General features: G+C 34.2%; 2 protein-coding genes across 2 annotated transcripts; both read right to left on the bottom strand.

Annotated features, from left to right (window-relative positions):
- Positions 1-2,224: 2,224 nt before the first annotated feature.
- LOC134229253 (uncharacterized) lies at positions 2,225-12,453 on the bottom strand. The gene is made up of 5 exons (XM_062710969.1): positions 12,406-12,453; positions 12,248-12,275; positions 11,846-11,989; positions 5,784-6,062; positions 2,225-2,337 (listed from the first exon to the last, which is right to left on the bottom strand). Exons 1-5 carry the CDS (start codon positions 12,406-12,408, stop codon positions 2,249-2,251), a joined length of 543 nt encoding a protein of 180 aa, XP_062566953.1. The 5' UTR covers positions 12,409-12,453; the 3' UTR covers positions 2,225-2,248.
- On the bottom strand, positions 6,545-11,080 carry LOC134229313 (uncharacterized). Its single transcript, XM_062711041.1, has 2 exons — positions 10,447-11,080; positions 6,545-8,258 (listed from the first exon to the last, which is right to left on the bottom strand). Exons 1-2 carry the CDS (start codon positions 11,078-11,080, stop codon positions 7,198-7,200), a joined length of 1,695 nt encoding a protein of 564 aa, XP_062567025.1. The 3' UTR covers positions 6,545-7,197.
- Positions 12,454-15,587: the final 3,134 nt, after the last annotated feature.

Raw genomic sequence — 15,587 nt, 5'->3', positions numbered from 1 at the left:
AAATACTCAAAATACACTGTATATATACCATTTTACTGAAATGAGTGTACTAATATAAATGCTTTGATTGAGAACAGCCAAATGAAACGTAGTGAAATACATATTTAACGGCGCATACAGTGACATATAAAACCTTTAAAAACTTTTTCATCTCTGGAATCATTTGATGTACGTCTGGGTCTTTTTCTCTCCGTGTTTTTATTTTAACATATCCTCTGCCAAATTTTAATTGCTCTTTACTCATTACATGAGTTTCTTTAAATTCAGCACATAATAAATGACCTAAAATACCTTTTTTTCTTCTTCAAAAACTGCATTTCCTTAGTTTCTTTTTTTTCTTTTAAAGGGTAAATTTCTCAAATTAAAAATCTGAAATCTCAAAAATAAACAAACTGTATTCAATATAGATAAAAAAAAATACATTTGTTCAAAGTCTTAACACTGCTGTCAATACGTTTCTATCCATGTTTTCACAGTTAAAATATTATTAAACAATAAAAATGGATATTATTAAATTTCTACTATCACTTTTCTTTTATTTTTAAAACATTGTAACTTCCAGGACTTAAAATTTTAAATACATGTGAAAATAATATTGTATTTTGATGCTACTTTTGGTACAATATACGTTATAAAATTTTAAAATATTCTTTTTCGCCTAGGTTGAACCTTGTGATCCATGTACTAAATCTCCAAATAAATAATAAATATTGATTATACAATGTCTGTTTATGAAATAGTCGTTTAATTTCTAATTAGGTTAGTGAGAATCTTTGTTTATACTTGCTTTATTCTCCAATTCAAACAATACCGTAATTCGAGGTCATAAGACAGCCATTATCAAGGCTAATTAATGATTCTGACGCAGATACCTCATGACAACAACATATTAGTCGCTTTAATTCCTGATATATAAACAACACAATTCCAGGTTTGGGGTTTTCTTACAACACTAGGACTACACATAACCTATTATTTAAAATATATTCTACATGTATTATATTCTTTTTCTATGTGTTTGTATCTTTTCCTACCTCCTCTGTACAATGTTTGTTTGTACATTTAAGAAAATAAATCATTGTCATAACCTATCTATCTTCTATTAATTTTTACCAGGGCCAAGGTTATTCTTGGATATCATTATTTACGCCTTGCAATATCTATGTTCATCTAGATGTTTGTTCTCTATGACAGACAATAAATATAGCTTTAAAGAAATAATCTATTCACCCGGTCAGGACTTGCGTTAAAAGGGGAATAATGTAGAATTTTTAAAATTCAAAGTCGTGTGTTTAAGGTTCATGACTGTTTAGTAAAACTGAAAGCAAACACTGAGTTTTTTTATGAAAATGAATTATCACAATGCAGCAAGAGATAAAGTAAATAATTACAATGAGTACATGTATAGATTTATGGCAAAATGTTTAAAAAAAAAAAAAAAGAATAAAAAAAATTAACAAAGTGATTTTTGTGAATACAAACATTTTTTAAAAGGCGTTATTAAAAATTTGATATAGAGAAAAAGGGTTAAAACTTGTCTATAAATATTTCCTTCTATTGTTACTTTAAATCATGTTTAATTATATAAACTAATTTATAGAGTCAATGGTACTCATAAGCATTGCTGTCTTACGAACCGTTCGTGTTTTTTTTTTAAGTGAATGAAAATTTTTTGACAGCTGGAACAGTTTTATTTTTTTTCAAATATATTATTTTGCCTTGACCTATTTTAAGTTTTTTACTATATGATAACATTTGTATTTGGTAATCACGTAATGCTGACATCACATTCATATTGAATTTGTTACTACATGTATCTATAAGCAAATGTTATATACAATTTTATAAATATACAATGAAACTCTGTAATCAGGTTTACCCCTTTAAATTTTATAACAAGTTCGGTAACAAATTTCAGCCTCAGAGAATTGTTCATTTACAAGGTTCCTCAGTATCACATATCCTCTAATTTCAATATGTTTGAAATATCCCTTTTTTTGAATTTTCTAAATTGTGACATGGTTAACTAAGTGATGATAATAATGTCACATTTTTAATACTTATTCTTCCCTACATGTTGTACAATTTTGTTTCTTGAAGAATATACCGAGCGATTTGAGTACACATGATCTTAAAAATATGTTATTCATTTTTTGACATTGAATACTGTTTTAAATTTTGAGAAAACAAATGATATTAAAAAGTTTAAATCCTTATTATTAAGACATTCTGTAACTTCTCTCCTCTATTACGTCTCTGTCCCTTCCGGTTCAATAGTGCTTCTCTCCACTGAAGAGTTTTCTTTCCTGCTCACACCTTGCAAAAATTCTATCAATTCTGAAAAAAGAGACATTGTTTAAAAGAATGTTTCTTTTTTTTAAATAAAAAACATTGAGTTTAGTTGTCACTTAACAGAAGGAAGAAATTCTTCAAAATCGTATATCAGTTTTGAATATTTGTAATATACCAAAGAACCAATACATAAGAATCGAATGGATTTGAACTACCATATCTAAATTGGATTGCGAAACTTCATAAAAATCCTTACAACGATTCATAGCAGGAAGTAAATGTTCAACCAATTGCAAGCATCTTTCTTTATTCCTCACTAAGATATTAACAGTAGTGAAGGAGAAACTTCAAGAGCATTGTGCAACAATATATTCGAGAAGTGTAAATCAGATGTGGATGTTGCTTAAAAATTCCCAGGGACCTTTGGACAATTTGAAATCATAAGATTTTATCAAAATCAACATCTTTAAAACTTACGACTTTTCAACTTTATACACAACCATTGCACACGATAAATTAAATTCCATGGGCCCGTTTTACAAAGGGACTTACGACTTAAGACCAAATTTAATTCTTTATATAACTTTTTAATAAACATCATATCGAAAATTATTTTAATCATATTAAAAGAAATATGGTAAGGTATTTTTACACAAATAATTTTGAAGATAATTATTAATATTGCAAAATTTTACAATCACCTGAAGTTTTTGGTCTTAGTCGTCATTTCTTTTGTAAAACAGACCCCTATGCTTTTTGATATCATTGACAGCAGGTTTTTCAATAAAAATTGAACTCGTAAATTTATGAACCTAGTCATTGGTCATTTGCAAAATATTTTTTGTTACAAAACATTCTGATATAAAACAGAAGTACTCTGAAGTTCACATAAAAAAGATACTTAAGTTTCTGACTGACAATATCTATGTTGTTTTTGGAGAACAAGTCTTCCAACAATCTATAGCAGGGTACCAATTATTATGCCTATTTTTGTATTCATATGAAGCAGAATTTGTCAAAAATCTTATAAAAAGAAGAAAACACTTGTTGTGGCGTTCAACTCGACATTTAGAGATATCGACGACGTATTGTTAATTAACAATGGTTATTTCCATTCTTATGTCGATACGATATATCCCAGTGAGGTTGAGATAAAAGATACCACAGAGTCTGAGATATCTGTTTCATCTTTAGATATTTTACTTGGAAAATTCGTTAATGGTAATCTAACAACCAAGCTCTATGATAAGCTTTATGATAAACGGGATGACTTTAACTTTTCAATCGTCAACTTCCCTTACTTAGGCAGCAACATTACCTGCATATGAATTTTATATATATCTCAGTTGATTTGATACGCAAGACCATGCTCTACGTATGAATACTTTCTTAAAAGATGTAAATTAATGACAAACAAGTTGATGAAAGAAGAATATCAACAGTCTCGTTGAACCGGAAGGGACTGAGTCGTGATAGAGGGGAGAAGTTACACAATGTCTCAATGGATAAGGATTTAAACTCTTTAAAATAATTTGTTTTCTCAAATTTTAAAACAGTATTCAATGTCAAAAAATGAATAACATATTTTAAGGTAACGTGTACTCAGATCGCTAGGTATAGTTCAAGAAATTAATGACAAACAAGTTGATTATCAACAGTCTCAAAGTCATCATTTTACGTTCTATGGTCTGAATTTATCATTGAGTCAAATGCTGACTTACGTTTTTCATACTAATAGTTTGTTCATTATTTATACACTAAATTGACGACGGATCTTTCCGTTATTTCCCGATCATGACAAGGAGCACATGGCGGGTGTAACCGGTCGGCAGGGGATGCTTACTCCTCCATGGCACCTGACCCCACCTCTGACGTTTTGGAGGTCTGTGTTTGCTCTGCTCCCATTTTATATTGTTTAATGGATTTTGTGAAATCTTGAATACTGTTCGTTATCTCCATATATTTCATCTTGGAAGCACATAAACATATAGATCGACAGGTTGACGGGTTGGCAATATATACGTCAGGTAGACAATTTGATATTCTCATTAGTTGATGAGTTGACTGGTCAACAGATAGAAAGGTAAACCGGTTGACGAATGTGAATATGTTGAAATGTAAAACTTAGATTTTTGTCTACTTTTCAATCTGTCAACCTGTGTCATTTGGCTGTCAAACTTGTGGACATGTGTCTTTTTGTCAACCTATCGACATGAGTCTTTTTGTCAACCTGTTGACGTGTATATTTGTCAACCATTCGATTTCTCAAGTTTTGTTGACCTTTGTCAACCTGCCAACCTGTATGTTTTATTTTAAAAAATGCACTTCATATTTAGATTGAATGCTTTAAAGGGTTTTTATTATTAAAAATTAAATAAGATATTATAGTTTTTTGGGTTTTAACTTTCCATTTTTTCAAACTTTATTGAAGGGTTTCTAGCATGTCTCATTTTGCTTTGATATGACAAAGTTTATAATTAAAATAATGTTTTAAAATCTTATTCATTAAAATGCTTTGTTTTTTTTTTGTCATTTTAATGTTAATGTACTAGATTCATTCTCAATAATACATGTTTATTAAAAATTGATTTTATTTAAATAATCCATTGATAATTAAATAATCTGGAATCTGTTATGATTTGTACATTTGCGTACTTTAACAATAGGAATTTTTTGTGCCATATCATCACATGGCTGTTTTTTGTTTTATTTTATACAAAATGAATCCTGCATCACAATATTTGTATTTTATCAGTTTCAGCATTTTTATATACGTGTGTGTTCCAGAATAAAAGAATAATGAAATCACACTAAATAACACGGTATTTTCCTTTTCTATAAATTGGGGATAGTTTTACAGAAAAAATCAGGAAATAATTGATAGAAATCCGAGGACTTGACAAATATATATTTTCTTATCATTCTTTTTTTTTTATAAGGAGAGAAATATTGCTATCCATGCTTTTTTGAGTCGAATGCAGAAAAATAACCCAGGTAATAAAGTTCAAACACAGGCATGTAGGTAGCTATTTCAGATTGTATGATGCAACAGAACAAATTCAAAGTTCTTTGACGAACGAAAAAAAGAGCTCATGACACATTTTACTGAGGGTGAACACAAGGTCTGTTTTGGGTGCACATACCCTCAGTTTCTTCAAACTTACAGCAGCCACACTGTTCAGTAAAAAATCCAGGGGATGGGGTACGTGATATCATATCAAACTATAGAAAGTGAAGAAAACAAAATTATTGGATAGTTGTGTCCCTTCCATAATGATGACTTTTCGGGTGACCTTCATTTGCGTGTTAAGAATTTTCCTGTTGCCCCTTCCCGCTCCATGCAAATGGTGTTCCTTTCTATGGGCCTATACACACACTTATTCACAAGCTTAGTCTAATCTAATTAAAATAAGATGTTAGATCCGCTCGCATACTCGCTACACTAAGCTAGATCTAACATCTAATTTTAATTAGATTGCGCATAGCCTTACCTCGCCCTGTAATTTTTCCGACCCCGACTGAGTCCAGTTTCTTGAACTCCGCCATAACAATCCCAGCCTCGTCTTCCGTGAGTGGCTCCTCCCCCGCAGTCGTGAGGGTAGAGATTAGATCCTCCACCGAAATCTTTACATCCTCCACGGATTCCTTGCCATCTGTACCGTATAACTCCTTAATGGCGCTCACTAACTGTGTCTGGATCTCCTCTTTTGTGCTCCAGTTTCCTTTCATCCATGACACGAATTCTTCTTTGGTGATGTAAGATTTATCAGCTTCAAGTAATTATGTAAATTAATTGCAATAATTAATTGAAAATTAGATATGATGAAGTTATTGATATGGAAAAACCCAACGAAGAAAACGTAAAAACATTTTTAGTATATCGTGATTAAAAGCACAAAATGGTTGTTAATAGAACTATAATTATTAGCACATATATTGAAATTTGTCCTTATTAAAAGAGGAGATGTAGAAATTCATTTGGTGTCTAATGAGCACTCCAGTTTTAAAAATATTTTCTTTTTACTTTTCTAGGTTAATTCACTAGCTGGCATCAAAATTGTGTTGTCCTTAAAGTCCAGCAAAATATTAACATGGTAAAAGAAACTAAGGGTTCGAATCTTCTCTTGTTGATTGTTTAGATATATTAAAGTGTGAGTTAATCTGCTGAGAGATTTGAATCTTTTGGAAGGTCACAGATATACTGAAACACGATTTTATCTCCCTAAATACATATATATACTAAATTTGGCGCTCCAGGCTGACCCCAGGAGTGTAAGGATCCCAACCATGCCCGGGGCTGATCCCAGCAGGCATCAAAGAAACATCAAACCATGCCCGGGGCTGATCCCAGCAGGCATCTACGACCGAGAAAAACCATGCCCGGGGCTGATCCCAGCAGGCAACTGAGAGCGAGAAACCCATGCCCGGGGCTGATCCCAGCAGGCATCTACGACCTAGAAAAAACCATGCCCGGGGCTGATCCCAGCAGGCATCTACGACCGAGAAAAAACCATGCCCGGGGCTGATCCCAGCAGGCATCTGAGAGCGAGAAAACCATGCCTGGGGCTGATCCCAGCAGGCCAGTGGAAACTAAATACTAGTCTAAAACTATAACAATTCAACAACTACCTATGTATATGAATAAAAATTGCATGAAAAAAGGTGTAATATATATAATACTAATGAACAAAAAACAAACATAGACTTGGGGGTAAAATTCCCCAGGAATAGACGCCAAATGAACGAAGAATGAGTGAAGCCCCCAAGGATATGTATACAGTATAATTTCAGAGATTGTATACAAAAAAAAAAAAAATTTGTTAAACTTTACATTACATTTCAGGTTTTAAAATAGCAGCCAGTTTCAGAGATTGCATACAACATGTAGGAATGTTAAGCTTAACACTATTTTCCAGATTCAAAATGGCACAGTCTTCTTTGAGCTCTTTTAATAGCCTCAGAATCAGTTCTAATATATCTCACATAACAGTCTGAAGACCATCTTCCTAAGTCTTTTATAACGTGGTCTTCAATCCCTGCTGCAGCAGCAGCTGTGGCGGCACCTATTCTGAAGGAGTGTCCTGCGTAGTTAGTATCATTCAGGCCAATTCGCATAAGTAAAGATCTCAGCTGTTGTATAAAAGTATCTCTAAGCATAGGTAAATGGTTAAATTCATCATCAATAAACAAGGGTGACTGAGGATTACATGGTAAGGCTTTCCTAGCTTGCAGATATAGACGCATAGTATGTACAGGCTTAAAAACTTCATTTTCATAAATAGTAATATTTACACCTCTAGAAAATGGATCCGTTTTAGAAGATCTCAACTTTAATACATAAAAATCAATTCCAAAACTGACATCAATAATTTGTAAAAAATGTTCGGAATTAGCCTTCTGACAGGTAATTTCTCCACATCTAAGAAACCCAAAATATGCACATGAAAACATACATTTTAACATGAGATCTACAAAGGGAGAAAAAGCCCCCATATCTAATACCTGCCATAATTGCTTCAAAATATTAGGTGTTATCGGTAGACGCTTATCGTTTATAACATTGTTCTGAGATCTTTTAACACCACGCAATACATAATGAAGCTGATCACACCCATTCAAAATATCACCATAACCTGATCTTATATAATAATACCTTATGCCTGCTAAATACAACTTAATTGTGTCATATTTTAGTTTTAAAACAGATTTACAATGAGTGACAAAGTACACTAACAAGCTCTCATTTACTGAAGGTAGACAAGTAGAATGGAACACGATTCCACTCATGCATACGAAGGACAGAAAACACTGTAAAGCTGAGCTATACGTTCGCTTGGTTGAACTGCACAAGGATGAGTCCCACAGATACTGGAGCTGATCTTTTAGTTCTTTAGCAACTCGAAATGATGAAGGCAAGGCGTTGGAATCGGATCGGCTTCTGGTGCAAGGGACCGGAATTTCTTCATCTGATAACGAGAAAGAGAGTCTGCAATAGTATTCTTAACACCAGGGATATGTACAGCATGTATAACATAATGATTGCATGCTGCATGAAAGGTTAAGGTTCTCATTAATTTCATAATGCTTTTGACTTTCGATCTTCCTTTCTTTATAATATCAACTGTTGCTTGATTATCACAGTGAAAAAGAATGCGTTTCCTGGGCCAGGCATGACCCCATAGAAGACAAGCCATAACAATCGGATAGAGCTCAAAGAATGCCATAGATGTTGTCTCTTGAGAAAGGTCAGCAGGAAATTCTCCTTGAAACCATTTGTTTTGATAGAACCCTCCAAAGGCTGTAGGGGTAGCATCTGTGAACAACTGCATATCTGCAGCTTCTGTAACATTGTCATCGATGAAAAAAGACACTCCATTCCAAGATTGTAAGAAGTCTGACCACATGGCGAGATCTGCTCTACACATACTGTCCAATCTCACATGGTAATGCAGCTGCTCAACAGTTGTGGACAGGGCTATAAGATGCGAGACGAAGGATCGGCCAGGCAGGACAACTCTGCATGCAAAGTTAAGATGTCCTAACAAACTCAGCAATTCTCTTTTTGTACACGATTTACGTAGCTTAAATGAATTGACAATATCTAATATCCTCTTTATTTTTTCTTGGGGTAAACGTGCCTCCATCTTAATAGAATCCAGATATATTCCTAGATATTCCAATTCTGTGCTTGGTCCTTCGGTTTTCTTCTCTGAAAGTGGGATTCCAAGTGTTCTAAAGATCCCAAGAAATTTGTCCATAATTCTATGGGCGTCACAGTGTGGAGGTACCACCACCAAGAAGTCATCTAAGAGATGCAGAACATTTGGTATGTTGTATCCATGTTCAGCAATCCAACACACAGCTGACGAAAGGGAATCAAAAATCTTTGGACTAGATCTGCTGCCAAAAACTAAACGTTTAAAGAAGTAATATTGTTTGTTCCATTGAATTCCATGGTAGGGCCATAAATGGTATGCGATAGGCATAATCTTGAATGCATCAGTGATGTCCGTTTTAAGGAGCAAAGCTCCTTCTCCATGGGATTTGATAAGCTGTATAGCATCATCCATAGTTACATAACTAAGAGAAAATTCAGACTTGTCAATGAGGTCATTTAGGCTGGGATTGTCTTCATCATTGTGTGGTGCTGACATATCCACAATGAGACGTTTTTTCTTCGAGTATTTGCTCTCTGCTATGCCAATAGGGTTAATTCGATAGTGTTCAAAGGGAATTTCATCAAATGGCCCATATAAATAACCCAATGAAAGTTCTTTTTGTATAAGTTCTGTAACACTGTCTGAATTAAGTGATGCTGATCTTAAGTTCTTACATTCATGTGAATTCTTGGGAAGATGCTGAAAACCAGTATGAAAACCAAGTCTAAGTCCATTGAGTAGATAAGCTGTATATTGTTTATCAGGGTGGTCTGCCAAAAGAGTTTGTAACATGTCAATGTTCACTGGTGTTGAAATTTTGTCGCTGTAGCTTTCTCCTACATCTTCTGTGGATTGTGAGCCCCAGTCATGTGGGGCGCAGTCGAGTTTTTTGAGTAAGAACAGTTCTGTTTTGAATGTTCCCCTTTACATTCAATGCATAGGTGTGCATTACGGCATCTGGGTAATTGGCAACCCCTGACCCCATTAAAGTTATTGCAAATTTCTCTTCCGTCATGGAATTGCCTTTTCCTTCCATAAGAGTCCATGTCTCCATATCTTTTATCTCCAGTGGGACCATTTAATGGACAAAATCCCGATAAATGCAGTGTGCTATTGCATGTGGTACAGGTTTGAGCTTTACTGTTGGCAAAGAGGTTGCAGAAAAGCGTGTTGTTTCGTACCGACCAGTCCACTAAAATGTTGTTGTATTTCAGGTGTGATGCGGCCATGAGGCTGAATTGCCGATGGTACTCGTAAAACCCCTTTCCTGGATATCTGGTAGCCATGTCTATGATATCACGTTCGTATAGATCTAATTCTTGTCTTCTCTGGGGGTATGCTTGGCCCATTATGTTTTTATGAATCCCAAAAGCCTGGATAAATTCTCCAATAGTAAGAGAACGTAGGAGTCTTTTATCAGGCTTCTTATTCTCCTCTTTTTCATCTGGAGGTGAGTAATAGGGAATCAACAGAGACGCCAGATTGACGTCCTTACCTGCTGTGATCTGCGAACGAATCTGCGGCGAAATCGTTTCCACCAGAGGAAGGGACTCTGCAGCAAATCCATAGCGGGTTCTCCGAGGTTCCGCCATTTGTTCCGCTGAACCGGCCGCCGCTTCCGAAATGCGGGCAAAAGCTGTATCCAATGTAAAACTGTCTTGGGTCGAGGAACTAGTAGTGGCGGACGAACTTTCTTGGCTAAGTGGGCGGCTAATTTGGCTCTGCGCAGTACTGGAGGCATTGGCACTCGTCTGCAGACCAGCTCCTTGTGTCATAGAATTGACCTTCGATGTTAAATTTATAACGTTTTGTTGCAAGGACTGAACTGTTGATGTTAACTTTGAAACGATGTCCACCAGCGTGTTGTTTTGACGGTCGCCGCCATTTCTGTTTTGGTTTAGTGTATTGTGGGATTGCGGAGCATCACTGTTGAGCTGATCCGTTGCATTATGGGATCGCGCACTTGCTACATTGTCTGTATGTAAACGAATCAGCACAGACCTGCGCGCATTGCCTGGGAAAGCGATCCCGCGAGATTTTAAAGAATCTTTCAATTGTGCGGAAGTCCAATTTTCCGGTAAATCTGGATTATAACTGTAGGGCACAGTTCTTGTACGCTTGGGTCCCATGGCGTAGAATCAAGATAAAAAATCACAAATATCCTGATATAGAATAAATTGAGTTCAAAACAGATCCACAAGCTATTTAAATGACCATGTAACAATACAGAGGTATGTATTACATAGCGTAAATCGGTAGAAAATTAGGGAAAACGAACGAAAATAATAGCTGCAACACAGAGCGTCTAGATGCGAATGGAACAATACAGACTCCCCCTCTAGGCATCAATGCCCCTGGTTACTCTATTCTCATTGGTCAATATCATCTCCCCTGTCTGACCAAATTCTAAAATTAGATATGCTGCCCCACAACAGAATTATGCAAACTTTCTTGTTATATAAAAGACTTTATAGTAACAATAGTTAAACAGGTACAAGTGAAATAGAAAATACATTGTTTATAAACAATAATTTAATTCTATTAAATTTCAATTAAAAGAGGATATATAGAAATTCATTTGGTTTCTAATGAGCACTCCAGTTTTACAAATATTTTCTTTTTACTTTACTAGGTTAATTAACTAGCTGGCATCCAACTTGTGTTGTCCTTAAACTCCAGCAAAATATTAACATGGTAAAAGAAACTAAGTGTTCCAATCTTCTCTTGTTGATTGTTTAGATATATAAAAGTATGAGCTAATCTGCTGAGAGATTTGAATCTTTTGGAAGGTCACAGATATACTGAAACACGATTTTATCTCCCTAAATACATATATATACTAAATTTATTGTATATAAAGAGAGAAGGCATATCTAATTGCCAGGCATACGTACGGTCTTTATCGTGTTCTTTGAAAATCCTTTTGACGAATGCTTCTGATGGACACAGACGTAGACACTGCAAGATGGACCTAAAGCCTTCAGCATTGACCAACCCAGTGTCGGGATCGGCATACATATGGAAATATCTTTCAACCCCTGGCAAGGAAACACGTTTTTAAGGTTTTAAACATTTATCTTAAAAACATAATTATAATTCTATAAAAAAGAGTTGCACAAAATTATTTCCTTTTTCCAGTGGGATTTTTTAAAAGAGAAGTATTATTAAAAGAAAACAAAACAAGTATAAGGTAATAAAAATTATTGTGGTAGCAAGCTTTATACAGTGTTACAGATTTACAAAATATCGATAAAGCAATGTGTTCTTCAAAGCAAAAGTAAAATTTAAATTCTTACCATCTTGATATTCGGTAGGTACATTGTCCTTCATTTCAAAACAAAAAAGATAATGTCGATATTAATGCCTATGTTACAAGAATGAAAAGTATCAAGAAGTCACAAGAATACTCATAAAATCTAATTTACACAAGTTTAATCTTTATTTTAAATCTTACCATATTGTGTGTTTCACTCAATGAAGTTCTTTATAATGGTGTTAAAACATTTAAACTTAAATAAAAGAATTAACACACTGCATCATTAACTCTATACAAGAAAAGCAAATTTTCAAAGAGGTATATTTAAAGAACTTTTAAATGACTTTCAGTATATTGGTGTGTGTGTGTTTTTTTAATAATTAAGATACAATTGTTTACTAGTCATTATTTATGTAACAAAATACATCATAGTTTGATAACAATTCTCAATATGAATTATATGATATAGAAGAAACACTGTGCAGTAGATTCCTTCTTTTAAAATATGAGATTTTAACTAAAAAATTAGTAAGAGTATGCAATTAGTTTCAGTCCAAGTTTAATTTCCGCACTTTAATTGTTTGAACAGTAAGAAGATATGAACAAATTCAAAAGATTGATAGGTTCTTTTATGTATCATGTTTTATATTATGAATAAAATTGTATCCATTTTATGCTTTTCAAAGGAATGATATTTCATAATTTATTTCATTATTGCAGCTAGCGGCTAACAAGGCTAAGTAAATTCTGCTTAGATTTCCTTCTATTTTTTCATTCAAAATATATAATGAGAAATCGGATGACATAATCTGGAATGTCTGTATGGTTATTTTATGGAGCTAGAAAATTCTCTGTAGCATAAATGACCTTATTTTAATTAAAGAAAAAGAAATCCCTATGTACAAAGGAATTGCACGTGGTGGATTTTAAATTAGGACAGATAAAATTTAGCGTAAATGAACGTGTCGACATTCATCATTTACATGTACTGCCAAAGATTGAATAGAGCAAAATTTTATAAATACATGATTGTAACAATGGAGAAAGGAAGTTTATCTTTATTTCAAACTTATTTTCTAGCAGTCAGAAACCGAGTATTTGTTTACAAAATGGACATTTTTAATCTCTTATTGCAATAACTGACGCAATAATAGATTTTAATCTTTTTGTTTCCTCTTCACACATTAGTTGGAGTTACAAGAATTTTAATAGCGTCGTTTAAAGTCAACAAGTCCAGGCTTTTGGATATCATTGACAGCCTTTTCAATGAAAATGAAACTCGTAAATTTTGTTACCTTGTCACTGGTCATTTGCAAAATTATTTTGTTAAAAACATTCTGATTGTACAAACAAGTACTCTGAAGTTGAAATGAAAGAGATGCTTGAGTTTCTGATTAATAATACAATGTATCTATCTTGTTTTTGAAGACCAGGTCTTCCAACAATCTATTTGAATTCCAATGGGTACCCATTGTCGCAACCACGGCCAAAATGTACGATCCTTTCCCATTCTGAGAGAGATCTATATGGGGACTCCGAACCGTGTCTTGAGACGATGATGGGTACCAACAGCGCCCCGTTTTTAGTAGTCCTTTTTGTATTCTTATGAAGCAGAATTTGTCAAAAATCTATTGCATGAACAGAAGAAAAAACTCGTTTTGGTCTTCAACTCGACATTTAGGTAGATCGACGACGTATTGTGAATTAACAATGGTTATTTCTTTTCTTATGTCTATGAAACATAAATAGAGAACGAAAAATATTCAAGATCAAACATCCATAAACCAATACAAAATAGGACAAAACATATACACGGACCTCCAAAACATCAAAGGTGGGATCAGATGCCATGGAGGAGGAAGCATCCCCCGCCGACCGGTCACACCCGCCGTGTGCTCCTTGTCATGATCGGGAAATAACGGGAAAATCCGTCATCAATTCAGTATATAAACAATGGACTAAATTAGTATGAAAATCATCAGTCAGCATTTGACTCAATGATAAATTGTATTTACTAACAATGCCATTGTATCGACCATAAAACTTACGAAATGATGACTTTAAACGATACTGTTGATATTCTTGTTTCATCAACGTGTTTGTCAATAATTTACCTCGTTTTAGAAATTGTTCATACGTAGAGCATGCTCTTGCGTATCGAATCATCTTAGTTATATAAACTCCGTATGCAGGTGATTTAAACAATAAAATGCTTTCTTTGTTTGTTGTTACTGGAATGAAAGGAAGCAGCTGTTGCAGAAAAAATACATAACCCGCGTAAGCGGGTTATGTAAATTTTTTCTGCAATAGCTGCGACTGTTCATTCCAGTAATAACAAACAAAGAAAGGCATTTTATTGTTTATATTTATATCTGTTTAAATAATCAATTAAAGTAGGGTTAAAAAGATTAATTATTGTATAAACGATGCGAACGTCTTTATACGTTTCATTGATGGAACAGCCACTGATTAAGAAATCTGTACCGGCGACATGCCTACTGTAGTTTATGCAGTGATGAACGCAATGGGGTTTCTTTAGAAATAAAGGAGAAAATATTCAGTGGATGTAAATATAAAGGTATATTGCTGCATAAGCAAGGGAAGTTGAGGATAGTAAAGTTAAAGTCATCCCGTTTATCATAGAGCTTGGTTGTTAGATTACCATTAACGTCTTTTCAAGTAAAATATCCAAATATAAAACAGATGGTCCGACTTCGAGGTATCTTTTATCTCAAGCTCACCGGGATATATCGTTTCGACATAGGAATGGACATTACCATTGTTAATTGACAGTACGTCGTCGATATATCTAAATGTCGAGTTGAAGGCTAAAACAAGTGTTTCCCTCTTTTGCACGTATAAGATTTTAGACAAATTCTGCTTCATATGAATACAAAAATACCTCTACTTATAACGGATCGCAAGTGGTACCCATGGGAATTCAAATAGATTGTTGGAAGACCTGGCCTGGGGGCCATAAAACTTAGACGAGCTCACTTTTGGTCTTGGTCTCACTTTTAACAAAGGAATATATTGTGGAAAAGTGAGACTGATATCAGACGGGAGCTCGTCTAAGTTTTATGGCCCCCAGGCCTGGCCCCGGGATCATGAAGCATCTTAAGCTAAAGTCAAAAAATGCCTTAGATGCTGAATTTTTTTTAGAGGTCAAGCAGACCAAAATGAAAATGCCTTCCGATTTTGTATCATCAGTCTGCTGTTGTATGCAAATTATGAGTTTCCTTTCACAAGTTTTAAAGATTTTATAGATAATTGAAATTTTGACTTAAGTCTAAGTCTGTTTCATGATCCCGGGGCCAGGTCTTCAAAAATCCTTTAGATATTGTGAATCTGAAATTCAAGCATCTTTTTGCTGTCAATTT

The sequence above is a fragment of the Saccostrea cucullata genome, unplaced genomic scaffold (genome assembly GCF_032062105.1).
Source record: "Saccostrea cucullata isolate Sc308-1 unplaced genomic scaffold, CSIRO_AGI_Scuc_v1 ctg3378, whole genome shotgun sequence".
Taxonomy (NCBI): Eukaryota; Metazoa; Mollusca; class Bivalvia; order Ostreida; family Ostreidae; genus Saccostrea; species Saccostrea cuccullata.
Note: the sequence above shows the minus strand (reverse complement) of the source record. Positions and strands in the feature narration are given on the sequence as shown.